Source organism: Felis catus, chromosome D3 (assembly GCF_018350175.1).
Source record: "Felis catus isolate Fca126 chromosome D3, F.catus_Fca126_mat1.0, whole genome shotgun sequence".
In the NCBI taxonomy this organism is placed as follows: Eukaryota; Metazoa; Chordata; class Mammalia; order Carnivora; family Felidae; genus Felis; species Felis catus.
The window spans coordinates 43,264,051-43,290,977 of record NC_058379.1 but is presented as its reverse complement, the minus strand read 5'-3'; the positions used below and the strand labels follow the sequence as shown (position 1 = coordinate 43,290,977).

Below are 26,927 nucleotides of genomic sequence, written 5' to 3'. Positions count from 1 at the left end.
AAACCCATATCAGATATATTATTCACAAATATTTTCCCCCATGTGCTGCCTTTTTACTTTTGGAATGGTGCCCTTTGAAATATGATAATATTCCATTTTGATGAAGTCTAATTTGTCTATTTCTTTTTTTCTATTTTTGTATTTTGATGCCATATCTAAGAAACCATTGCCTAATCCAAGATCCCATAGATTTATACTTACGTTTCACCTAACAGACTTACATATTTAGTTCATATGTTTAGGTCTCTGATACTTTTTTTTTTTAATGTTTATTCATTTTTGAGAGTCAGAGAGAGACAGAGCATGAGCAGGGAAGGGGCAGAGAGAGAGGGAGACACAGAATCCGAAGCAGGCTCCAGGCTCTGAGCTGTCAGCACAGAGCCCCATGCGGGACTCAAACTCACAAACTGTGAGATCATGACCTGAGCTGAAGTCGGACGCTCAACCAACTGAGCCACCCAGGCGCCCCTCTGATACATTTTGAGTTCATTTTTGTATATGGTGTGAGGGAGGAGTCTAACTTCTTTCTTTCACAGTTGGATATCCAGTTATCTCAGTTCTACTTCTTGAAAAGACTGTTCTTTTCCCCATAGAATTATCTTGGCATCTTTGTTGAAAATCCATTGACAGCAAATGTAGGGTTTATTTCTGGACTCTCAATTCTATTCCATTGATCCATATGTCTGTTCGAAGCCAATACCACACTGTTTTGACAGTTGTACTGTGTAAGCCAGTACCACACTGTTTTGACAGTTGTACTGTGTAGTTTTGAAATTAGGAAGTGTGATGGTCCAACTTTGTTCTTCGTTTTCAAGATTCTTTTGGTTATCCTGGGCCCTTTGCCTTTCTATATAAATTTTGGGATCAGCTTGCCAATTTCTGTAGAAAGGAAATTTGGCAATCTATAGATCAATTTGTAGAGTATTGCCGTTCTAACAATATTAAGTCTTCCAATCCATCAGCGTGTCTTTCCATTTATTTAAATCTTCTCTAATTTCTTTCAAAGATGTTTTTTAGTTTTCAGTTACAAGTCCTCCACTTAAAATTTTTTTCATGAGCATTCCCTCTCTCTCTGGCCTCCCCCGCTCATCCTCTGTGTGTGTGTCTCTTAAAAAGGGTGGGGGGGGGGTGCCTGGGTGGCTCAGTGGGTTACATGTCCGACTTGGGCTCAGGCCATGATCTCACCGTTCATGAGTTTGAGCCCCACATCAGGCTCTGAGCTGCCAGCTCAGCCTGGAGCCTACTTCAGATTCTGTGTCTCCCTTTCTGCCCTCCCCTGCTCATGCTCTGTCTCTCTCTGTCTTTCTCTCTCAAAAATAAACATTAAAAAATTAAAAAAAAATTTTTTCATAAGCAATTTGTTCTTTTTTTTTTTAACGTTTATTTATTTTTGAGACAGAGAGAGACAGAGCATGAATGGGGGAGGGTCAGAGAGAGAGGGAGACACAGAATCCGAAACAGGCTCCAGGCTCTGAGCCGTCAGCACAGAGCCCGACGCGGGGCTCGAACTCACGGACCGCGAGATTGCGACCTGAGCCGAAGTCGGCCGCTTAACCGACTGAGCCACCCAGGCGCCCCAGCAATTTGTTCTTTTTGATGCTATTGTGAATGCAGTTGTTTTCTTAATTTCAGTTTTGGTTTGTTCATAGTATATAGAATACAACTGATTTTTATATATTGATCTTGTATTCTGCAACCTTGCTGAACTGTTTATTAGTTTTTATAGTTTTCTGTGTGTATGTATTCCTAGGACTTTCTACATACAAGATCATGTCATCTGTGAATATAGTTTTACTCTTTCCTTTCCTGTGTGATTGTATTTTGCATGAAGTTTCACCTTTGTTCCATGAGAATCTTTTTTCCTGGTGATCTCTTAAAGAGGAAATGAGTGTCCCTTTGTAGAATTCTGCTTGCCTAAATCATGAGGAAAATCACCACCTTCTTCCCCCATAATTAAAATCTATATATTTATATTACTATTCTAAAAGTTAACAACTCTGAAGTTGCACATGAAGACATTTTAAAAGAATATCTGAATCTCCTTTGAAATGTATACTGTATCTTAACTGTAACTCCCTTTGTTTTCAAAATGTTTTCGTGAATCACTTTTCAAAAGTATGCTGTTACAAGTTGGTTTCCTTATAAGTACAAGGGTCTCCCTCTCCTAAAGATCTCAAAATGATTTCTGAAAAAGTATGAGATGCCAGGGAATCTCGCGTTATATTTTAAGTATCAAAAAGAAACCTACAAATTGATGTCTAAGACCTCAGAGGAGGTAGTCACCCAGCTCTGGTTGGTGAATTCTCTCCGACCCCTATTTTCCTGAAGGCATGGCTTTTTAGTAAACAGGAAAAGACACAGTGTAGAAAGTCTGTGGTCTTTTTCCATAACAACAACCTCTTACGGTCCCAAATGCCCTAACACAGACTCGTCCATAGTCTGCAGATAATCTTTACACAATATCAAACAAGTTGCTCATCAGCACAGCTATGTTAATTCCTATAATCCTGTTTCAGTTCAGATGGGCTGTTGTGCAATATAGCACAGAGCTGCAGAATCTCAGTGGCTTGTAAGCACAAAGGTTTATTTCTCACTCTGTGCTGTGTCAATTACAGTTTGAGTGGAAGGCCTGATACCTCCACTATACGGAAGAGAACTAGTTCTGCCATCAGGGGAAGGGGAACATGATAAATCCTTAACTGTTCTTTAGGCTTCCTCCAGAAGTGAGACACATCACTTTGAAGATGGCCACACTCAACTTCAAGGTGGCAGGGAGGCTCAGTCTCCCATGTGTCCCAATCAGAATATCAGTGAGTCGTCCAAATGACCTTCAGAGACATTACAAAAAAGGAGGAAAAGGAAAAGGAACATTTGCTAAATCACCAATATGTGACTGTCTTGTGATCAAGCACTTTACAGTGTTATTTCATTCATAACCATTTTACCTAATTGAAAACTCACTCAAGATCAAAAGCCTGGAAATAGAAAGCTTAAGGGCTGGGATTTAAACCCACATCACCCAACTCCAAATTTCATGGGCATTTTCCTTTACCATGTTACGTTCTTTGCTAGACTGTCCCGATGTACCTGAACTGCACACAAAAGTAGATGAGGCCCTCAGATTGGTCAACGTGTCCCATGAGCAATATGCCCAGATTCTCCAGATGACCCAGCATCACCTGGAGGACACCACATATCTGATGGAGAAGATGAGAGAGGAATTTGGCTGGGTGACTGAACTGGCAAACCAGACCCCAGGAACTGAGAGCACCTTCAACTCCATAAAGGTAATGGAGAGACCCAAGAACAGATATGGAGATTGCATGTGCATACATTGATATTTTTTCTGTTAATTCACTTATTAAGTACATCTGCATTTGAAAACAAGCTGTAGGAGGATATTCATATTTCCATCATGATTGTATTCAGGCTGACCTGCTACAATGTAGTGCATGGTCCTTAGAAATAAGAAATTCCTTGGGAATGCAAGCTGGTGCAGCCACTCTGGAAAACAGTATGGAGGTTCCTCAAAAAACTAAAAATAGAACTACCCTACGACCCAGCAATTGCACTACTAGGCATTTATCCACGGGATACAGGTGTGCTGTTTCAAGGGACACATGCATCCCAATGTTTATAGCAGCACTATCAACAATAGCCAAAGTATGGAAAGAGAATGTCCATCGATGGATGAATGAATAAAGAAGATGTGGTATATATACATATATATATACATATATATATATATATATATATATACATACACACACACACACACACACACACACACAGTGGAGTATTACTCAGCAATCAAAAAGAATGAAATCTTGCCATTTGCAACTACGTGGATGGAACTGGAGGGTATTATGCTAAGTGAAATTAGTCAGAGAAAGACAAAAATTATATGACTTCATTCATATGAGGACTTTAAGAGACAAAACAGATGAACATAAGGGAAGGGAAACAAAAATATAAAAACAGGGAGGGGGACAAAACGGAAGAGACTCATAAATACGGAGAACAAACTGAGGGTTACTGGAGGGGTTGTGTGAGGGGGGATGGGCTAAATGGGTAAGGGGCACTAAGGCATCTACTCCTGAAATCATTGTTGCACTATATGCTAACTAATTTGGATGTAAATTAAAAAAAAAAATAAAACAAGTTAAAAAACAAACAAACAAACAAAAAGAAATAAGAAATTCTATAAAGAAAACCAATTTAAAATGCAAAATATCTTCTAATCCAGACATGGCCAATTCTGCTTAAAGCTATAGGAATATAATTAACTTATGCAAGTAACCTTGAAGAAACCTGATCAGTGCAGTTTTTGAGAGACAAGACTTACAGGTAAAGCAACGAGTTCAAATGCTGACCCTGATACTCAGCAGCTGAGTAAGTTTGGGAAAGTTCCATACCCTTTCTAGGTCTGTTTTTCCACTTGAAAAAATGGAAATAATAACAGCTAACTCAAAACTGATGTTTGTAAAGTAGTTAGTATAGGTTCCTTACTCAAAGCAAGGGCTTTGTAAATTTAGCTCTCAATAGTTTTTGAAACAAAAAGCTGCTGACTTACCTTGAGAGTTATGTTTACATCAAAACGTAGTGCCATCTGAAGTTGCACTTTATGCCATGTTTCCCACATTCAGTCAATAGCTCCTGTTGCATAACATAAAACAGTGACTGAATTTCTCTTCTGACCAACTCCTCCTACCCTCACTCCCACAACACACACTAGGTTAACAAACAAGGCTAGTGACTCCCGAAGAGGTTAGTATCGGTGGATTCCTAAAAAGACCTGGATACAAAAATCACTGGGCAGAACAACTGAAGAAGCAATATTTTGTGCAGTGTGTAATGTCAGTGCGTTACTCAGATTGCCACGGATCCTCTTACCAACTTTGGCTGGTGCCGCTGCTAACTGTTCACCCTCTCCCCAACCCTTCTCCAAAGGGTTGCCCTTGGGGCCATTTAAGAGCTCCCTGCTGCATCAGGCTGAGGCCAGAGGTCACCTGAAGCCACATCCTAGATTAGCTTCTCCCTCTTGCCTATGTTGCTTGCCTAATCCCCCAAAAAGTTTCACCTGAAGGCACCCTTAATAAATTGCTTTTGTCAGAGTCTCAGGCTGTTTCCAGAGAATCTGACATATGTGACATTCTGTGTCCTAATATATCTGTCTCTTTCAAACTGAAAGTTTGAGACATAGGTTTAGAGAGTCACATCCAGTACATTAAACAAACAAAACAAAACAGAATAGGACAGACTAAGGAGAAAGAGTGCAGTGTACTTAACAAATCATATGCATATATCATGGAACTTTCATTTCCATTACATGCGTTGTGTATGTGTGTGTGTAAATATGAGTGTATGCATATATATATATATATATATATATATATATATATATATATATATATATATAGTGCGTATTTTTGAGTCATGATGTAAAAATGTATTTGTAACTGTTGACCACAGTCAAACAGTTCTGAAAGTCACTCTCCCAACCCGGCTGATTCTCTGACTTATTTCCTTCATCAGCTAGTTTATACTCTAGAGGAGTAAAATAATTCAGTATACTTGATCATTCTTACAAACACACACTTTCAGCTAATGAGGAAAAGGTCTTGTCTTGAAGAATAAAATCTGAAGACAATGTTGAGTAGTGCTTTCAGTCTTTAGAAAGTTACAGCCAAGAGTTAATTGCTTTCATAATCGTCAGTATTTTCCACTCTATGCTGCAGTTTGTTTCCATTCTAGTGTCTCTGGGTAACACTAATAGGTTTACCTAAAATTCTTTATATTGATAACAAAAGCAGTTCTATATAAAAATCTCCATATAAAATAAAATTATGGTTTTCAGTGATAATTCTTCTCATAGTCATTGTCACTAACGAACACTTACTATGTGTCAGGCAATGTTCTAAGGACTTTTTCCATACAGCAGATTGTTTAATACACTCAGTGATCCTATAAGGTATTGTTTTTCACATTTTTCAGATGAGGCACAGAGAAGTTAAGCAACTTGTCTGAGGTCACACTGCTAGCAAGTGGTAGAGCAGGGAGTTAAACCCAAGCAGCATTTCTCCAGAATTTCTGGACTTAACCACTTTGCCGAACTACCCGTAAGTTATTTTTATCAAAACAACTCTTATTTCATCATGTAACAGAAAGTGCAAAGCCATAACACAGCAAGTACTGAAGAGGCATATACAAGTATGTAAACTTTCTGGCAAGTAAAAAAAGTTATGCCCTTTAGGTTGTAGTTACATGGTGTTAGCTTTATAATTATTTATTAAACTAGACAAAAATGCTTTATGCAATTTTTATGTGGGTTATATTCACCAAAAGGAAACGAGCTGGGAGAAATCATGTTAGCTATTTCTTTACATACTAGAATTAAGAAATTATCAGTTTTATTTGGCTTCTTAAGATTTTGCTTTAGGTTTTTTTTTTTTTTTTGATAAGGAGGTTATTTGAAAACGTTTTAAAAATAGTTCTCTTAAGGTTACATCAACTTGCATGTCAGTACAGTTTCATTTAAATTATTAAAATCAAAGTATGTGCACTTGAGAATTCATTGAGAGTAACCGCCATGACTTTCAGATGACTGGTTCTCACCAAAATCACATAACAACCATAAATTGTAAATTTCCTAGGAAAATACAGTATAAAACTTGGTGCATCACATAAATAGTTGTGACTCTGATGGTAGCGCTCACCAAATATTCTGTCTGCTCACTCATATTTTCTAGCTCCTCCTGCTGTTAAATGGTGCCACGTGGCAAGTCCCGGCCAGTGAAATATGAAGAAAACTGACAAGGGTTATTTCTAGACTGAGATAGTGCAGGGCTTATACACTCTCCGTGTCTGCCAGGGGCACAAAGAAAGCCATGCATTCCTCATGCTACAGCCATGAGATGACCTGCCAGTGTCAACCAGGGTCCTGAATGTTGGAGCCTATACAGAGCCCCTGAAATGGACATGTAACATGAGCAAGAAGTAAATGTTTGTTGTATGAAGCCACTGGGATGTTGGGGCTACTCTGTTACCTCAGCATAACCTAGCCTATCCTGACTAATGTGGTATTAAGTTAATCCTGAATGTGCATTGGGGTTTAGTAATCTTTTACTGTATAATCCTTCTTCTCAGGTGGTTCCAGATGTTCATGAAGGGAATTTTCCCAAACAAGATGAAACAATGATAGACTTGAGCATTCTGCCTTCTCCCAATTTCACACTCAAGATCCCTCCTGAAGACAGTGATGACAGTTCTAACTTCATTAGCTACGTGCTGGCGAAAGCTGTGCAGCATTTTAAGAAACACTTTTAAAATTGGTAAGCAGAGTGCCAGGTTCAACATGCCTTATTGATAGGAATAGATGATTCATAAAAGAGAAAAACAACAAAACTAGTTTTAAAATACTTGGAAAATATGTTCAACCTCATCAGTAATCAAAGACATAAAAATTAAGACACGATAGCATCATATGCCTATCAAACGTGTAAATTTTTTAAAAAATACAAAATCATGATAGGAGTGTGATGAAATGGGAATTCTTATATGTTATTAGCAGGAACACAAACTGTTGTTGCCTTTTTGAAAATAGCTTTTGGAAAAGCTATTTGAGGGGCACCTGGGTGGCTCAGTTGGTTGAACAGCTGACTCTTGATTTCGGCTCCACCATCTCCTGGTTTTGTGAGTTCAAGCCCGAGTTGGGCTAGCAGCACAGAGACTGCTTGGGATTCTCTCTCTCCCTTTCTCTCTGCCCCTCTCCTGCTTGTTCTCTCTAAATACATACATACATACATACTTTAAAAAATAACAATAAAAAGTCCCCTGCCCATCCTCCAAATCTGTATTTGCAAAATTATTTAAAATAGTAAAAATTTAAAAACAATCTTAATGGTTAAAAACAAGAGAATGGTTAAGTAGGTTGTAGCTTAATATCTTCTAAATTAGTGGCACAATTAAAACTGCATGTAACATTCTCTTTGGGTAATATGATCAATCTTAAAGAATAATTAAATTTTAATTCTAAATTATCATTCATAAGGGACATTGTTAGCAGGTCAGTGTATAATTAAGCTTGATATTACAGGATTTGCTGACTGTCCCTTTAAGTTTTGGAGAACTTTTTTTCAAGTTATAATAGTCAAACAATCAATATCTTTTTAGCATCTACTAAGTGAAGGCACAAACCCAGGTACTGTGGAGGAGAAAATGATGAATTTGACAAGATTCTTTCCCAAATGAGCTCTCTATCCAGCAGGGGATGGAGTGGGAGTTTACAAAACATACATATAACAATGACACAAGGTGGCATGTAGCCAGTCCCAAGATGGGGGCCTTTGGGAACTGAGGAGAGGACACTTTACTTTCCAGAAAAGGAGAAACTTCTTGGCTGGATATATTTCCTTTTTCACGTTCCTTTCCCACTGGCCTTCTATCCCCTTTCCTGTGCTCTTTCCCTCCCCTCATTCCTTCCCACCCTCTCTTCTCTCTTCTTTTCTTAAAAAAAAAAAAGGTTTTCCATTATTTTATTATACACTAATTTTTTCAAAAGCCAAGGGCATTTATTGTATTCCACATTCTGAACCTTTATTCCAAGAAAAAAATACACTGTCCAAAATTATTTACTAATATTTTGATTCTTGCTGCTTTTTTTTAAAGGTAAGAAGACCTAACTCATCGTACACCTGGCAAGTAGAATTACCTCTTCAGGTACCTCTGAGACCTGAAAATCCCAAATGTATAAAACAATGTAATAAATGTAATATCAGGAAAACATGTCAGTTTTATATTATGAAGTACTATTAATTTTACGTTGAATGACAGATTAATAGCTATTCAAATTGACTTAAAGTAGAATACCTTTTTTAAAAAATCGCATGTACATATTACTAAATTCTATGGTACATTAGTAGTTCCTTGTATATTAAATAAATATTAAATTGCCAAGATGTCTCTGTTCTATCATTTCTACTACAAATACACCACTTTCTAATTAACGGAGGATACTTCTTTCAATTTGCTCTTGAATTTATAATATAATAATTGGCTTTTTGAAAAAAAATCTATAATTCATTTCTTTGTTTAGTAAAAACCTGTAACTTATGTATAGATTTTTTTCTGTTGAACACACTTCTGCATGAATAAATTTGTTAACTGCTAATGAAAATTATAACTTTCCTGGGATCTTCTAACAAGACTTTTACCTTAAAATGCTTTGTCGGGGCGCCTGGGTGGCGCAGTCGGTTAAGCGTCCGACTTCAGCCAGGTCACGATCTCGCGGTCCGTGAGTTCGAGCCCCGCGTCGGGCTCTGGGCTGATGGCTCAGAGCCTGGAGCCTGTTTCCGATTCTGTGTCTCCCTCTCTCTCTGCCCCTCCCCCGTTCATGCTCTATCTCTCTCTGTCCCAAAAATAAATAAAACGTTGAAAAAAATTTTTTTAAATGCTTTGTCTTCAGTGAAGCCACCTTTGGAGTTAGTCATTACTCCCACCATCTCTGTCATCTCAACTCCAGGCTAATATTTCTCTTCTTTTGGTCAAGATCCTGAATTTTTTTTTGTTTATGTATTTATTTTGAGAGAGAGAGAGTGTGCGTGTGTCCACTTGCACGTGAGCCAAGGAGGGGCAGAGAGAGGAGAGAGAATCCCAGGCAGGCTCTGTGCTAAATGCGCCTTGCAAGCATCATTCTACTTTCTGTGTCTATGAATTTGCCTCCTCTAGGCACCTCACATAAGTGGAATCATACAGCCTTTGTCCTTGTATGACTGGCTTATTTTACTTAGCATGATGTCCTTAAGTTTCATCCATTTTGTAAAGCAGGGCTCGATCCCATGACCATGAGATCATGACCTGAGCCGAAATCAAAAGTCAGACACTCAACCGACTGAGCCACCCAGGTGCCCCCAGACCCTCACATTTTAAAAGGAACTTCCACTTAAGGAAAGGTCATTTTTCCACAGCTCAGTTCTCTGAAAAACTTCCATCTCCCACTGAAGGTCATAGTCCAGGGGTGAAGCAATCACACATTAGAACTTCAGAATTCTGGAAAGTCATTACGAACACTCGCATTGGTCAATCTTATTTATCACAAGCCTGAAAATGCACAGTCCTGGAAAAGGTGGCATCTCTGTGCACACATGTAATTTTTAAAAAGGAGAGGGCAATATGAAAGGGGCTGAGGTTTGATCACCAAAAATCAGCACAATGAAAACAAGGGATAATGAATAATGGGCACTAGAATTCAAAATTAATGTTTTAAAGAGATGGGGTGTCAGTTTTCAATTCCGTTTTGAACATCACATTACTAATGAATTATTTTTTAAAATAAAAAAGGATTGAGGGCAAAGAAAAAAATAAAAAGAATATCTAAATCCTGGAATGACCCCGTTTGTTCCTGATAAACTTCAATCACATTTTCTTCCTCCATCTCCAGTTCTTTTGGAGTGTGATTATCCGCAATTCTCTCACCTTCAAAGAGGAACCTGAGCAAATTCATCGAACCCCCTGTCGTTAACAGTATGATTCTTTGAGTTTCTTGAGATGCATTGTCATTTTCACTTTGAAGTGAATCTCACTGCTATCCTGTCCAATGACTTTGAGTTTAACGTATTCTCCTTCCTTTTTATCCCCCCAAGTCCTTAGTTGAAGGTTTTGCTTCCTGGTCAGACATGGTGGCTATGGCTTCATCCAGGATCTCCACACAACCCTGGCCTTGGTAGACAGAACCATGCTCTGGGGTTTATAGAAATCTAGACTTTTTTTATTGTAAAAAAAAAAAAAAAAAAAAAAAAATATATATATATATATATATATATATATATATATATATATAAAACAAACTGTATTATTTTAACCATTTTTAAGTGTACGGTTCAGTAGCATTAAGTAACTTCACATTACTGTGCAGTCATCACCCCCATCCATCACCAGAACTTTTTTCATCTTCCCCAAATTAAACTCTATACCCATTAAACACTAACTCCCCGTTTCTCTCTTCTACCAGTGCCTTGCAAGCACCATTCTACTTTCTGTGTCTATGAATTTGCCTCCTCTAGGCACCTCACATAAGTGGAATCATGCAGTCTTTGTCCTTTTGTGACTGGCTTTTTTTGCTTAGCATGATGTCCTTAAGTTTTATCCATTTTGTAGCGGGTGTCAGAATTTCTTTTTAAGGCTGAAGACTATTCCTTTGTGTGGGTGTCACGTTTTTGTTTATTCACTCATTCATCCATGGACACCTGGGTTGCCTCCACTTTTTGGCCGCTGTGAATAAGGTTGCTACAGGCATGAGTGTACTTCATTGTTTCTTTGTAAAATTACCATAACAGGGTTCTCTTTGAACAAGGCCATACATATTTTATGGAGAATCCAAGATGTCACTTACTTAACCTCATAATTTGAACCTTGGCGCAATATAATAATCAGAGAGTCATTTGCTAGTATATGTCACTAAAGATTACATTGGAAATATATTTGTAGTCAGTCTTTCAAGTTATAAAGAGGAATATAATGAAAGAGAGGACTCAAAACCTTTAAAGCATTTCGCACACAGTCTTGATATTCTACTTGATGGGAAGTCTTGTCAGAGAAAGTTAGACGAGTCAGAGGCAGCCAGTTGAAAATAATTCACTCCAGATGACTATAAAGTTTCTCCTATCAAAAGTGAGGGCTATTAAAAAAGATAGGACACTATTGATAGAATCTTGGGTTCCTTAATGTACTGAAGTCTCAAATAAATAGAGCCTTTTCAACCACATATTTGATATATTTGTCAGACAAGGTGCCAAAAATTAAGTTAAAAAGGGAAACTTTCTAAGCGCCTTTCTAAAGGGCCAATGAACTATGGGAAACTTGTAGACTGAGGAGTAGGAAGAGGGGTTGGTAAGTGGAAAGCAGAGGTCTCGAAAACCTTCTGTGACAAGGCTGACCCAGATTCCAATCCCCACTGCTGTATTTCCTAGGTGTGTGACTTCAGGCAAGATGCTTAATGTCTCTAAACCTCAGTATCTTTACCTTAAAGTAATAGAAGGAATAGTTCTTGTTTTATAGCATAGTTGTGAGAACTACAGGAATTAATCCATAATGATAAGCATTAATAAATGGTAGCATTGATTATCAAGTGCCTGACTCACAGTTGGCTCTCAAAAATGTTCATTTCCTGCTTCTTTTCCTAATTATATCAACATTTTTGAGTTTGCTGTGTAAAGAAAAGAAGGTTTCTTCAGACCAGTAATATTCAAATGTTTTTGCTCTCAAACTTCCTAAAAGGAACATGAAAAAGTTATACTTGCTCCTGTATGTGATTTTTCAACATAAGTTGAAAGAATAGCAAAATTTTATTTTCCCATGTATTGTAAATATTAGCATTTCAAACATAAAATGGTTTCATCTCTCTTTAAAATATATCCAATGGAATCTAAATATGGAAATTTGATACCCAGAATCATCCACTTAAACAAATACACAAACAAGTTATTCTTTAACAATGAGAAATTTTCTTTCCATTTTCTCCTTAAACTCTGCTTTTCATTCTTTTTTCAAAGAATTTTATCCTAATGTAATATATTTTTATGTTTAAGCATTTTTTATTGATCAATAAACTGTAAGCATTTTTAGGTTTTTTAAAGTTTTTTTCTTTCTTTCTTTCTTTCTTTCTTTCTTTCTTTCTTTCTTTCTTTCTTTCTTTCTTTCTTTCCTTCTTTCTTCCTTTCTTTCAGAGAGAGACAGAGCACAAGCAGGGGCAGAGCAGAGAGACAGGGAGATGAGCCCTGTGCAGGGCTCAAACACACGAACCATGAGATAAACCATGGTTCATGAACCATGACTTCAGACATGAGCTAAAGTCAGATGCTTAACCCAGGAGCCCCAAATTTATTTATTTATTTTGAGAGAGACAGAGACAGCATGCATGGGGGAGGGAGAGAGAGAGAGCGAGAGTCCCAAACAGACTGCACTGTCAGCGCAGAGCTCCATGAGGGGCTCTAACTCATAAAACTGCAAGATCATGACCTGATCCGAAAACAAGAGTCAGTTACTTAACTGACTGAGCCACCCAGGTGCGATTTAGATTTTAAAAATCAAAAATCTGCCCAGAGGAGCACCTGGGTGGCTCACTTGGTTAAGCGTCCAACCCTAGATATCAGCTCAGGTCTTGATCTCGGGGTCGTGAGTTCAGGCCCTGCATTGGGCTCCATGCTGGGCATGGAGTCGACTTAAAAAAAAAAAAAAAATCTGCCCAGGCACAAAAATCTAGGTATCAAATATTCATTCTCAGTTATCATTTGTAATTATTATTTGTATATATTGATTAAAGTAACAAATATACATATCTATGACCATTAAAATATAAAATAGAGGTACCTAGGTGGCTCAGTCAATTGAATGTCTGACTCTTGATTTTGGCTCAGGTCATGAACCCAGGGTCATGGGATGTGGGGTTGAGTCCTGCATTGGGCTCTGTGCTGACAGTGGAGCCTGCCTGAGATTCTCTTCTCTCTCTCCCTCTATCCTCTATATAATTATATATATTATAAATATTTAACAATATTTAACAGAAATAGATCTCTTAATGAGAAGGAAGAGCTTTCCCCCCAATAAGTTAATGTATCCATTGATACAGTTCTTTCCTAGAGTAAGATAGGATTCAGCACCCATACTACCCCTATTTTTTATTTTTATAGATAAAAGTGCTAGGAAACATACTGGCCTAAATGCAGTGGGGGTTGGAATGTTCCTTCTCTCAAGGAGGTCTTGCCTGGTGGTAGGACCTAAAGTAGTTCCTCTGTACAATTATCATGATGAGTGCTGGAGTAATGAATAGGATTGTTGAATCAGTGTATTGTATACCTAAACCTAATATAACATGGTATGTTAACTATACTGGAATTAAAATTAAAACTAAAACTAATTAAATAAAGTAATTTCTCTGTACCTGCAGTAGCCCTTTACTGAATTATGCCATCATCATATCATGATGATCGTTCATTTATGGAGCAGCCACTGGGAAAGGAACCATTCTCTATTATCATCAAACCAAGATCCTCCAAGTACCACAGTGGAAAAGGAATCTCCACACAGGCAGGGGAGCCTATGCTCTTTACCTTGAGATTCTCTTTGTGGTATAACTGATATTCGGCTAGAATAATAAACTCAGCTCAAACTGACAAAAGGAAACTAAACACAGAGGATAACATACAACTGGAAAATCTAGGCTATTTTCTGCCTGGGATCCGCCCCGCGGTTGGAAATGTGTGGAGACACTTTTCAGTTGGGGTGAAGTTGGAGGAATATGTACGTTTAGTTGGCTTTCCACAGGCATGCTAAAGCCCTGCAGTATGCTGGACGATCCTGCCCAGTGAAGAACTCTGCAGTTCTGGCCCACCCAGAACATGCTTCCACATGGCATCTTAGCTTCTTATACCCAGGACAATGCTCAAGCTGAACAGACAACATGGGTCCCCATTCCTGCCTGAAGTCTGTTTTCTGAGTTAAGGTTTTCTGACCCAGCATGTCTCCTCCCAAATGACCACCAAAAAGAATGTCCACTGCATCTGGTGCTACCCGCCCTGTCCAAATAGTACAACACAATACAGGAGGGCTATCATTCCTAATAGGAGACCGATGACTCTTTAAAACTATTACTATGCTGGGGTTGGGGACACCTGGGTGGCTCAGTTGGTTAAGTGTCCTACTCTTGATTTCAGCTCAGGTCATGATCTCAGTTTGAAAGATGGAGCCCTGCATCGGGTTCCATGCTGACAGCTCAGAGCCTGCTTGGGATTCTCTCGCTCTCTGTCTCTCAAAATAAATAAATAAACACTTTTTTTTTTTTCAAATATCGGTATGGGATGGGGTGGGGAATGTGCTGTAGGAGGGGAAAATGAATCTATGCAGACCTAGGAAAGGCCAGCCTAGTACTGTGATGGATGAAATAGATTTAAAATATCTGCTGTTCTGTAACCCAAAGCATTTCTGTTTATTGTGGCCTTTGTGAGCACTCATAAAACCAAACGGCAAGAACAGAGACTTTCCAGCTAGAAGTCTTGTGAAATGTTCCCTGAAGCACTTCTTAGTCTGTTCATAGTATTATCCTCCTTCCAATTAACCCAAATGGCCACGTATTTTTTAAATTGTCTTTGAGATTTGATTTATTCTTTATAGGCTTTGTGCCACATAAAGGGATGTAAGATTGTTTTCACTGAGCAGATTAGGCAGAGCTGCACATGAAAGATATTCACCTCTTGTTAGAACTTGTGTTTCAATTACAAAAATTTTAACCTTGAGTTTGACAGGCATATGTTAGCAGAAAGATGTGAGAATCTTGCACAGCCAATACATTTGAGATAACCTGGGGAGAAAAAAAAAAGAAAAAAAGTTGACTTTATTGAACGGAAAGAAATAGTGTTTGGTATGTTTCATTCAGTGCCAACATCTTACTCTTCATAACCCCAGACCCAGCAACAAAAAATACATTCAGCATCTACTATGTGCTAAAAAAAACAGTTGTTGATTCAAAAGACTGCTTGTTGAAATTAGTCAGAGAAAGACAAATATCGTATGACTTCACTCATATGAGGACTTTAAGATACAAAACAGATGAACATAAGGGAATGGGAACAAAAATAACATAAAAACAGGAAGGGGGACAAAAATATAAGAGACTTAAATATGGAGAACAAACAGAGTTACTGGAGGGGTTATGCGAGGGGGGATCGGCTAAATGGGTAAGGGGCATTAAGGAATCTAACTCCTGAAATCGTTGTTGCACTATATGCTAACTAACCTGGATGTAAATTAAAAAAATAAATAAATTTTTTTAAAGACTGCTTATTGCATGTCCATGTATTAGTACATTTTATTTTTTTTTAAGATTTTCTTTTTAAGTAATTTCCACACCCAACATGGGGCTGTAACCCACAACCCTAAGACCAAGAGTCCCATCCATGGTCTGCTGACTGAGCCAGCCAGGCACCCCTCCTACATTTTAAACTAATTATCAAATTGCTCTTACCCAACAGTGTTTACATTAGAAACATTTCACAGTAAGTGAAATTTTGCTGTCAAAAACTTGAGAATGGCTGGCTGTCATTAATCAAGTAAAAAAATGGGCCTATTCCACTTCCTCCAGCTACTGGCCTTCGGTGAGGATAGGGAAAAACGCGAAGGCACAGCGCCTGACAGCCTGGTCAAATAACAGGGTTTTGTTTGTTTTTGATTTCATGAATACGTGAGGACTGTTCCAGGCTCCTCTTAGTATTAAATGGCGCGGTGGGGGCTCCTGGGTGGCTCAGTCGGTTGGGCGACTGACTTCACCTCGGGTCACGATCTCACGGTTCGTGGGTTCGAGCCCCGCATCCGGCTCTGTGCTGACAGTTCAGAGCCTGGAGCCTGCTTCCGATTCTGTGTCTCCTTCTCTCTGCACCTCCCCTGTTCGTGCTCAGTCTCTCTCTGACTTTCAAAAACTAAATAAATGTTAATTTAAAATTTTTTTTAATAAAAATAAATGGCGCGGTGAACGCGAAACTTTCTAACCAGAGTGGCCTTTTTCAGCCAATGCTCCAAGATACAGGACTTAGGTTGTTAGCATTTAAAGGCGCTAAACACCACAGCTTCAGGTTTCTGGCACGTTTCCCAGAGCGCGCGCTCTGGGCAACTTGTGGCTCGGCGCGCCCTAGGGACGCCGGGAGCCCCAGGGCCGGCCAACGTCACGAGGCAGGAAGGGGCGGAGTCACCGCAGCGGCGGCGGGAAAAAAAGCGCGCAGAACGGTCTGGACCTACTAGCCAGTCGCGCGCTGCTCGCCGCCGTACGCGTCTTAGACCCCGCAGGCTGCGCCCGCGCCATGCCCGCTCCCGGCTCCGAGCTGCAGCGCCCGCCGGCGCAGCCTGCCGAGCAGAAGCGGGGCGCCGAGCCGCAGCCGCAGCCGCAGCCGCCGCCCCACGGGGAGCTGCAGTACCTGGGGCAAGTGGAGCACATCCTGCGCTGCGGGTTCCAGAAGGATGACCGCACCGGCACCGGCACGCTGTCGGTGTTCGGCATGCAGGCGCGCTACAGCCTGAGAGGTGACCGCTGCGCGCGCCGGGCGAGTGGGCGTGCGCACGGGTGGGCTCCGAGCGGTCTCTGGAGGAGCGCCCGGGAGAGGCTGGGTCCCGCCACCAGCCTTTAGTCCTAACCTCGATCCTGTGAGCTCCTTAACCCCTGTGCTTTGCAGACGCCAAAACTGAGGTTCGGGTTAGAGAAATGATTTGCGTAAAGTCACGCGGACGGGAGTAACAGAATTGGGAGATAAAACCACGTCCTTTGGCGCCAAGGCCTCCGCATCCCGGTCACGCTCTCTGCCCCAGAGCGGACACGGGCTGGTAGTGCTGACCTCATACCAGAAAATGGGAGAGGATTTGCCTGGGCTTGACCACGGACTTGGCTTAGAGGTTGCCCTTTTTGACTCCTCCTTTCTACCCTCCCCGCCCCCACCCCCTGTGTTGGCCCTTTGGTTTCGCAGTTTTAAAAAATTGGAGCGAAGGAATATGGGCGGGTCAAAGGCGGCCGGAGGAGAGAGTGAATACAGAAGCTGGGCGGGAACTTGTGGTTCCTGACCATTTTTCCGGTCTGGTCCTAACGAACCAGCTTTCCTCTTAAACGTTGAAACAGGAAAGCGAAGAGTTCGAGTAGAAGTTCTTATTCCTGTTTTCCTTCAAAACAGGATGGCCCCTGGGAAGTGTCTCTTGGGGGTTGTTAGAGTCAAGCTTTCAGGGGACAAAGGGGTGGGGTGGGGGTGGGCACAAGACAGGTATCCTTGACACGGGTATGGAGATGGTTTTAAGTAGGGAGACCTACTATTAGTGAAGCACTGTGGTGGGCAGGGGAGGACCCACACTTAACCCCACACCCATTTTAGAGACTGGAAAATACCCAGGCTGCAGTGGCAGAGGAATCCACCCTCCTGCCGCTCCGCACAGTGGCCTCCAGTCACCCAAAGACCTAGCTTTTACTCCAGCCGTTCTGCAAGTTCCTTCAGCTTCCTCCTATACTTAAAATGGAGGAAATCGTGCTCAGTAGGCAGTACTGATAAAAGTACTTGAAAAAAAATCTGTCCTTTTTACATGTATAGCAACTATACAATTGATAAGGTGAACTGAATAGGTACCACATTTAGAGATAAGCTTTTATATTTTGATCTGTTGCTTGATGCAAGCTTGTATATTCCCTCCTGGTGCCTATAAAATGGTGATCTTAAGGATGCTTCAAACAAGGTTGTTTTGTCATGCATATCAAGTGTTTAAACAGTTATTATTTTTGGTACACTTAAATAATAGAGGTTAATTTGCTTTGCAGATAATTAATAACTATTCTTTAGCTTTGGCCAGTGTGATATCTACTGTCTCCTGGACCTGAGTAAGTTTTCCCTGGCAGGATAATCACGGAATAGCCCTGAGAGCCTTCAGCCTTTGTCCTAGGGCACATTTTGTGTGTTGTCTTCACACTTCTCTGAAGGATTCACACTACCTGGCAAGTGGATATAGTTCTTTCCCTGTCCACATGGGCATCCTGCCTGGCCAGTGTTCCATCTCAGTGTGGAATTCCTGTGGTGGTCAAGGGATTCAGGAGGGCAGTCTCCTCTGAATTGGGTCACTGACTTCGCTGTATCCTATGAGCTCCACCCTGCTCTGGGGTACCCACGTGACTAGAGTCAAAGTTTCCTGCTTGCTCCTGTGGTCACTCAAAGGCCTGTGTCCTGGGGCAGTTTTCCTCTACAGAGAAAGTTGGATGGTGTCTTCTGTTTTCCCATCTTGAAATTATCTGGCAAACTGTTTTTCAGATGAATTTCCTTTACTGACAACCAAGCGTGTATTCTGGAAGGGTGTTTTGGAGGAGTTGCTGTGGTTTATCAAGGTAAAGAAGCTGCTGCTATTGGGAATCAACAGTCTGTTCTCAACCCAGCACCAGCGAGATCCTTTAAAAAGTCAAATCATGTCATTCTTCACCTATAGCCCTTAGTGGCTCCCATTTCACACAGTAAGAGCCAGGGGCCCCTGTCCCAGCTCTGGCTTCAGCTGGCTTGCTGCTCACTCTGCTCCACCCACCTGGCCTCTTTACTAAACTTTGAGCACATCAGAACATTGCCACCTAGGGCTCTGGAACTTGCCAGTCCTGTTCCCTGGAGCCTTCCCCTACATGCAGCATGACTCACTCCCTCACCTCCTTCAAGTCTCTGCTCAGTGGGCCTTCCCTAACCTTCCCATCTAAGACTGATTATCCCCCTCTCCCTCCCTGACATACACACACCCTCCTCCTACCCTCCTTTGTTTTTTCTGCAGAGAAACATCATCAGCTGATGTATGATGTGTGTCCTCCCCTTTCCCCCCTGTAAGGGGGAAAGTAGACAACAAATGAACAAGTAAAATGTATTAGAAGCTCCATGAGGGCAGAGAATTTGTTTTTTCCTGTTTACTTTTTATCCCCTGGGCCTAGAACATAGCCTGCCATATAGTAGATACTCAACATAGATTGATCACTGAATATGGATCCCAACCATGTTCTCATATTTGTATAAGCTAGAATGATCTCTTGAGTAACAAGCTATACCTCTTCTGAAGAGCCAGGTAGGTACCTTGGGTAAGGGCTAAGGTGCTGTGATGATGGACAGCTTCCTCTTGCTCTGTCTCCTGGTCCAGGCTGGTAATATTCTGGCCAGTGCTGGTTAGAGGGTGCCTGAGGAGATGGGCTCAGTTCTGGGCTGTGTAGAAACCGGGATCCCTTCTACAGAGCACTCTGTGTGGCTTGTATGATCTTGGGCCAAACCAAACTCAAGACTTCCTACTGCATTTTAGAAAGGGTTTAGAATTCGATCCAATCCAGTCTTCCTTAGTTCCATGTTCTTTTTTTAAATTTTTTAAATCTTTTTTAACATTTATTTATTTTTGAGAGACAGAGCACAAGCGGGGAAAGGGCAGACATACACACACATACACACAGAATCCAAAGCAGGCTCCAGGCTCTGAGCTGTCAGCACAGAGCCCGATGCGGGGCTCAAACCCATGAATTGTGAGATCGTGACCTCTGAGCCGAGGTCAGATGCTTAACCGACTGAGCCACCCAGGGGCCCCTGCTTAGTTCTATATTCTCGAGGCATTTTCTTCCATGTTGTCTTCTCTCAGCTGACAGTGAGTGTCTAGTTCCAGGCACGTCATCAGAAATCTCAGAAGATGACATTTATAAACCATCTAGTGCCCAGTCTGAATGGATATAAAAGGGAGACATTTGAAGCAATATGGGAAAGATAGAAAAATGACGTCTTGGAGGTGGAAAAAGTATAAACAAAAACAGAAGGGAGGAAACGAGATGCTCAGAAATAAATGCAGTCGCTTCTTTTAATTTAGCTTGAATTCAGGATTCTAAGAACCCTTTACCAGGAACGTGTCAGGCTCCCCTCTGATAGAGTTGCTCCCTGAGTGACTGGATGAAACACAGGAGTCAGAATGAACCTGCACTGCTGCTGGCATCCGTGGGCAGGACGGAGAGACGGGGTCTGTGCTGAAGTTAGGATCTGTGGTGCACTGAGCACTTTGTGTCCTCTACCCTCACACTACTGTGTGGGGGGAATACTGAGCTCTTCTGTGGATGGAGATAGCAAGGCCAGGGGGTCAGGGAGCTGTCAGAGAAGGGTCGTGGAGGGCAGGCACAGAGCCCCGGTGTGCGTGTGTGGCACCACAGCCTTGTTTGTCCCCATTACAGCATGTCCTACCCAGAGGCCGTTGAGATCTGTCTGTGACCTGGAGGCACAATCAGGACATAGGTTAGGATGATATGGGCCACATCTGATGAGATTAAATATAAGAAATAAACATGGGCTCGTACTTGGGAAAAAACAAAACACCACCTTAACTGCATATATAGGTTGGGGTAAGCATAACTCGACAGTGGCACATATAACGTGGATGATAGATTTGCAAGAAAAGCTGATACCGATTACACCAATTAGTGAAATAGCCTATGTACCAACCAGGTCTAAGATACACTGAACAGACTGCAGGTGAGGCATTAAGTGCATTTTGGGGGATCACACTTAGACACACGTTTTGTTAAAAAGCACAAGACTGTTAGGCGAGGTGGGAATAATGAAAGGATTTGGAGGTGTTTAATCTAGAACATTTAGTTGAGAAGAATAGGAGAAAAGATTTGAAAGGGTAATAATTCCAAGAATCACCTGTCCTGGAAGTGATACCAGAAAACTGCCCTAGAGGCCCTCAAAAAGTCAGCTGGGACTGGCCTTTAAAGATGGGATGTCCAGCTGTGCAGGACGTGTGAGTGCCTGTCCCTGGTGTGTTAGCACGGGCCAGAGGCCTAATTGGTGGGAAGCTCTTGGGCTATCAACTCCTTATGGCTCAGTTCACTTGGATGCCTTCTCTGTTGTCCTGTCTCTTCCAGGGATCTACAAACGCTAAGGAACTGTCATCCAAGGGAGTGAAAATCTGGGATGCCAATGGGTCCCGAAACTTCTTGGACAGCCTAGGATTCTCCAACAGAGAAGAAGGGGATTTAGGCCCAGTTTATGGCTTTCAGTGGAGGCATTTTGGGGCAGAATACAAAGATAAGGATTCAGGTGAGAAAACAGAGCAAAGCCTTAATTTCCTGAGCATCTGGTATAGCATGAGTTTGCTCCATTGTTTCTAGTGAAGTTGGGGTTGTAAGAAGCCAGTCTGAGGAGCTGATATATATAGAACTTTGACCTTGTGAGAGGCTGTTTCAGATTCAGGTAGATCACACTCTTGGTTGTTAGTTTTTATTGGGTGCTTGGTACTTTCTGTAGCTTGTTTCGCTAGCAGATAGTTGGTCTGCTGGTTGGTCAGTTGGTTGCTGTGTTGGGGAATAAGGTAGGAGTTCATCTGGGGGACAAAAAGAACAAGGATCGCCTTGTGGTGGCTTGATCTCCCTTTTTGATACTGAGCCACCCAGCACCCTTTAGGTGGAGCTTATGTAATAGCAGTTGTTGGGTTACCCTCTTCTCCCTGCCCTCCTGGGGTGGACAAGAAGATGAAACATCTTACTCCTGGATGGTGACCTTCCTCAGTCATTTGGTGGCACCACCTGTCCCAGTCCTTTGACCCTTCCTGTCCTGCTTGTCCATAGGCCAGGCGTTGCAAAAGCAAATGCCTACCTCCTCAGGGTGCGTGTGTGTGTGTGTACACATACATAGGAAGTAATAGTTTGCTAGCTGGACAGAAACCACTGACAGCACCTGTAGATTTATGTAAGTACCACAACCAAAATCTAGAACTGTGCCATCATGGTGCATCTTTTTTTTTTTTAATCTTTTATTTATTTTTGAGAGAGAGTATGTGAGCAGGGGAAGGAACAGAGAGAGGGAGACACAGAATCCAAAGCAGGCTCCAGGCTCTGAGCTGTCAGCACAGAGCCCAATGTGGGGCTTGAACCCACTAACCGTGAGATCATAACCTGAGCCAGAGTCAGATGCTCAACCAACGGAGCCACCTAGGCGCCCCTTTTTAATCTTTGTTATTACTTTTTCTGAAGCTGTGATTGTGACAGAACTTTCTTCTCTCCAAAATTAAGAGCTGCTAGACCAGAACCTAGTCTAACACCAATAAGTGGAAGTTTAACCAGAGTGAATATAAAGCTCCACATTCCTCAGACTTCTCAGCTTCCAGTTCCATTTCAGGAAGAAGGCAAGGAATTAAAGTCCAGAGACCAGAAATGGGAGAAAAGTACAAGGTGGTGTAATAGTTAAAGAGGTTTCCTGATGTTTATGGATCAGCAGGGGTTTGGCTGCTAAATTTTAATTTTAGATGTAAATAATGCTAGATCACAGAGGGGAATCCACCCACAGTCTTTTGTTAGTCTGTTCCACAGCAGTAAAGTGTGACAAGAATGGTTGATGGGTATAGAGACAGTCCGTGGGACCACTGGAAGAAACTGATTGCTGGGATTGGAGAAGGTTAGGAAGGGGAGGGGTTGCACCATGACAGACCGAATATTTAAAAAAGACTCATAGGAAAGAAAATAGACTTTGTTATGGCTCCAGAGAATAGACCTAGGAGCCCTGAACTCCACATCACCCCACGAGAGCTGAGCAATTTGTAGAGTGGATTAGATACCTTGTAGTGTGGCCACAGGGGGGCTGTGGTAGGACAGTGGTGGATGGCCTCTAAGGTCATCTCATAAGATCCTGTGATTGATATGTGGACATGTCTTCTCTTTTTTGACGATTCTACAGATTATTCAGGTCAAGGAGTAGATCAACTGCAAAAGGTGATTGACACAATCAAAACCAACCCCAATGACAGAAGAATCATCCTGTGTGGTTGGAATCCAAAAGGTTGGAAGCATCCCAATTATTGTCTTGTGTCCTAACTGTAACATTAGCCCAAAGGGAAGCCATGTAGCTTTGCATGGAGGCTACCGAGAGGAGGCTGGATCCTGGGAACCACCACCCTCAGCTGCATGGCTGATATGACCCTGGGCAGGTCACACTTGGCCCCATTTTCACCTTCAGATGATGGGGTTGGATGCAGATGATTTTAATGTGTGTATTTATACTTATTCTTACTCCAAAGAGGGCTTTAAATTACCTATAAAAATACACCAAGGATTTTAAGTTTAAATTGGGGCCGATGGAGTTTCATGTCCCTGCCACCTGACTGTTAACATTTTAAGTTATATTATAAAATTAAACTGACCAAGATGTAATAAATATTACCCAGAGTCAGATATTTGCTTTTATAATAGAGACTTTGAATATAGGAGGGTGTGCCTGAGATGCACACCTGTGGTCCTTGTAAATGAATGAATTCCTCCTGTACTTGTAGTTTGGTGCCATGAAGGTAGCACAAGTAATTTCCGCTTGGATCAAAGAGTGTTGCTTCAGTTGTAAATGGACATCTGCAGAAGTCTTCTGTTGATGGATGGGTCACCGTAGGCGTTGTTCCATCCTCAGGATTGGAATGGTCTGCTCTTGACATGGGGGGGGTGGGGTCACTGGCCCAGTGGCTTTTTCTCATGATCTCCCCCATGTGAGTTGTCTTCTGTTTCTCTCCTGTTTTACTCTGTGTATAGCTGCATTCTTTAAAACCACCAACTCCTCATTTTCCTTTGTGCTGGCTCCTCAGATCTTCCTCTGATGGCCCTGCCTCCGTGCCATGCTCTTTGCCAGTTCTACGTGGTGAATGGTGAACTGTCCTGCCAGCTGTACCAGAGGTCAGGAGACATGGGCCTGGGTGTACCCTTCAACATCGCCAGCTACTCCCTGCTCACCTACATGATCGCACACATCACAGGCCTGAAGGTGAGCTGCTCTCTGGAAGGAATGATTGCTACCAGCCTAAAGCACTGAGCTCTTAGATTCTTCAACGTGGAAAAATTAATTGCAGAGTATTCAGTGTCTGATTACTTTTAAAATGTGCTCTAGGTAATTAAGAAATGAACTTGCTCACCTTGCAGCTTCCCATGGAGCTTTCCTGTCTTTGTGGTCTGTATAAACAAGCAGGTTTATATAGTTTATAATATAAGACAACTCTTATGAATACCACCTTTTCTCAAAAGCTACACTGGTGAAATTCTTTTCTAAAAAGCCTTGGAATGTCTGCATAGTCTACGTAATGTGCTTTCAAATGATGTGTTTTAAAGGAATTGAAACTAAAAACATTTACCATTTTGCTTGCTCCTGTGCGATTTAGCCAGGTGACTTCATACATACTTTGGGAGATGCGCATATTTACCTGAATCACATTGAACCGCTAAAAATGCAGGTAAGAATGATACCAGTCATGCTTTGGAGTTTGGTAACCTCTCTTGATAAAAGGCTGCCTTCTAGAACATCCCTCATATAACAGCCCTTCTGCTGTGTGCTGTGGCAGATAAGATGGCCTGTTCCAACTACAGGGCTTCAGCTTAGGGATGGTGGTGGGCAGGGACAAGGCGGACACATTTTAGCACCCACAGACACTTAACAGTGCTGGGAGGTACTAGATAGCGGGACCAGAGAGGGAGAGCCCATATTTGGACCAGTGGGTTTGGGACCTTCCCAGAGGTAGCATTTTCAACTCATATTTTTACTTGAAGGAAAATTTAAATGCAGATGTTTTCCCGTCATATGAAATACCATACTTAGGTATTAACTTTCAAAAGTCTGTTCAAATCCTGAGTTATAGCAGCCAACAAATGATTTTAAATGGCAATTAAAAAATGAGTGTCTAGGGGTACCCGGGTGGCTTGGTTGGCTGAGCATCTGACTCTTGATTTCGGCTCAGGTTGTAATCTCATGGTCATGGGATTGAGCCCTGAGTGGGGCTCTGCGCGGGGCATGGAGCCTGCTAGGGATTCTTCCTCCCTCTCTCTGCCCCTCTCCTGCATCCACACGTGCTCTAAGAAAATAAAATTAAATAAGTCTAATGCTTAATGATCCCCAAGAAAAAAAATTTTGAACCGAAACCCTTTTAGCCCCTTCCAGGTGAGATCCAGGTTTTGAAAGTTCCTCCTTTGAGGGAGTTTAGCTGCTTTTGTTTAGAGGGTAACTTCAGGGTTTACCCAGTTGCCTCTCTGGCTGTCTGCTCCAGTCTGGACAGAATAACGTGAGGTTGTAACCCGTGTGCCTGCCCTCAGTGCCACCATCTGTTCATGCCAGGAACACCAGCTTGCATCCCTTTCTGTTGTCAGATGTCACGTCTTACATTGTCCTCACTGCCAAGGACAGTTGGGATAGGGATTTGGGGACTCATACTCCCATACTGAGCACTGTAACTTCTGAGTAGTTACGGATTTGAAAGTAAAAGATTGCATCCTGTCCTTAATAAATTTACCAAGAACAGCCAATTATGAGATGAGCCACAAGGCTCCACCCGATGTGATTCCACATAATATCCTTCAGTCCCCACTTGTGGGAGAGGATCAGTTATATTCCAGTAGTGTTGCATAAGCAGGGACAGGTGTCCATACTATTACAGTCCTATGAAATAATAATTTGTTGATAAAATACTGTGTACTTGTCTCAGAATTAAAGCAGCTTGCACCGATAATGGCAAAATAACGATTTCCTATTATTTTTAGCTCCAGCGAGAACCAAGGCCTTTCCCAAAGCTCAGAATCCTTCGAAAAGTTGAGACAATTGATGACTTCAAGGCTGAAGACTTTCAGATTGAGGGGTACAATCCTCACCCCACTATTAAAATGGATATGGCTGTTTAAGATGCTTTTAAGGGAGATACCGGAAAGATACTGATTCTTGAGGGATTAGACTGAATGCCCGGATGAAAGGTGTTTCACCCTAAAGAAAGAAAGAACTAGGTCAGAAGTCTATTGGTGACCAGCAGTTACACTTGATTAGCTTTTGAGAATGTTGCCACTGGCCAACAGTTCTCTTACTAACAAACGACCTTGAGTTTGGTTAACTCCCTGGGGATGTGTGAAACTGCCAAGATTAGGGATAAAGTAAGGAGAGTAAAAATTTATATGCTCTTAAAATGTGTACCTGCACTTGAATCCCACATTTTTATGAAGCTCAGTGCATTTCAATTACATGAAAACTGTTCCCCCAGATTTCAGCAAGCTGAATAACACCAGCATGCATGATAATGTACAGTTGTAGTTATGAACATTTAAAGTTACTTGCTTTATATATTGCTATAATAAAGGAGTGTTGTGCATTCATCTGGTGTTTTTTTAATTTTTTTTATTCTGTATTGCCATTCTGCTCACTGCTTGCCTAAAATAGATTTAACTGAACCCTCCTAAATAAACATATGCTGTATTCTCGTTTGGATCCTGCTTAGAGGGTTAGTGTATTTTAGAAATGCTGACTAGACTGTATTTTGCCCTGTTTTTCTGCAGTTCATCTAATTCTGGCTGCATTTTATCATTAGCATTTAATGACCATTTAGGATAAAGGTTTACTTAAGGGTTATGGAAAAATAAT

The 26,927-nt window shown here is 41.5% G+C and overlaps 2 protein-coding genes, 1 long non-coding RNA gene and 1 pseudogene across 5 annotated transcripts in view; 2 read left to right on the top strand and 2 right to left on the bottom strand.

Moving 5' to 3' along the window:
• Positions 1–8,957, top strand: part of CLUL1 (clusterin like 1) — a 31,404-nt gene extending 22,447 nt beyond the window's left edge. For both annotated transcript variants that reach the window (XM_006938806.3, XM_019815058.2), the window contains exons 7-9: positions 3,073–3,287; positions 7,147–7,331; positions 8,668–8,957. In XM_006938806.3, the coding sequence (XP_006938868.2) occupies positions 3,073–3,287; positions 7,147–7,326 (395 nt within the window). In that variant the 3' untranslated portion in view covers positions 7,327–7,331; positions 8,668–8,957. The remainder of the gene's footprint in view (positions 1–3,072; positions 3,288–7,146; positions 7,332–8,667) is intronic.
• Positions 8,958–10,129: 1,172 nt separating this feature from the next.
• LOC101093807 lies at positions 10,130–10,675 on the bottom strand (annotated as a pseudogene).
• A 6,079-nt stretch (positions 10,676–16,754) lies between these two features.
• Positions 16,755–26,662, top strand: TYMS (thymidylate synthetase). Its single transcript, XM_003995054.6, has 7 exons — positions 16,755–17,064; positions 18,819–18,892; positions 21,428–21,602; positions 23,235–23,336; positions 24,127–24,302; positions 24,694–24,765; positions 26,063–26,662. Exons 1-7 carry the CDS (start codon positions 16,845–16,847, stop codon positions 26,198–26,200), a joined length of 957 nt encoding a protein of 318 aa, XP_003995103.2. The 5' UTR covers positions 16,755–16,844; the 3' UTR covers positions 26,201–26,662.
• LOC111557303 lies at positions 20,353–24,127 on the bottom strand. 2 transcript variants are annotated; one of them, XR_006587969.1, is made up of 2 exons: positions 23,116–24,127; positions 20,353–21,885 (listed from the first exon to the last, which is right to left on the bottom strand). It is a non-coding gene; the product is annotated as an uncharacterized LOC111557303 (long non-coding RNA). The 2 variants fall into 2 exon arrangements; XR_002737285.2 differs by having other exon boundaries at positions 20,353–20,772.
• Positions 26,663–26,927: the final 265 nt, after the last annotated feature.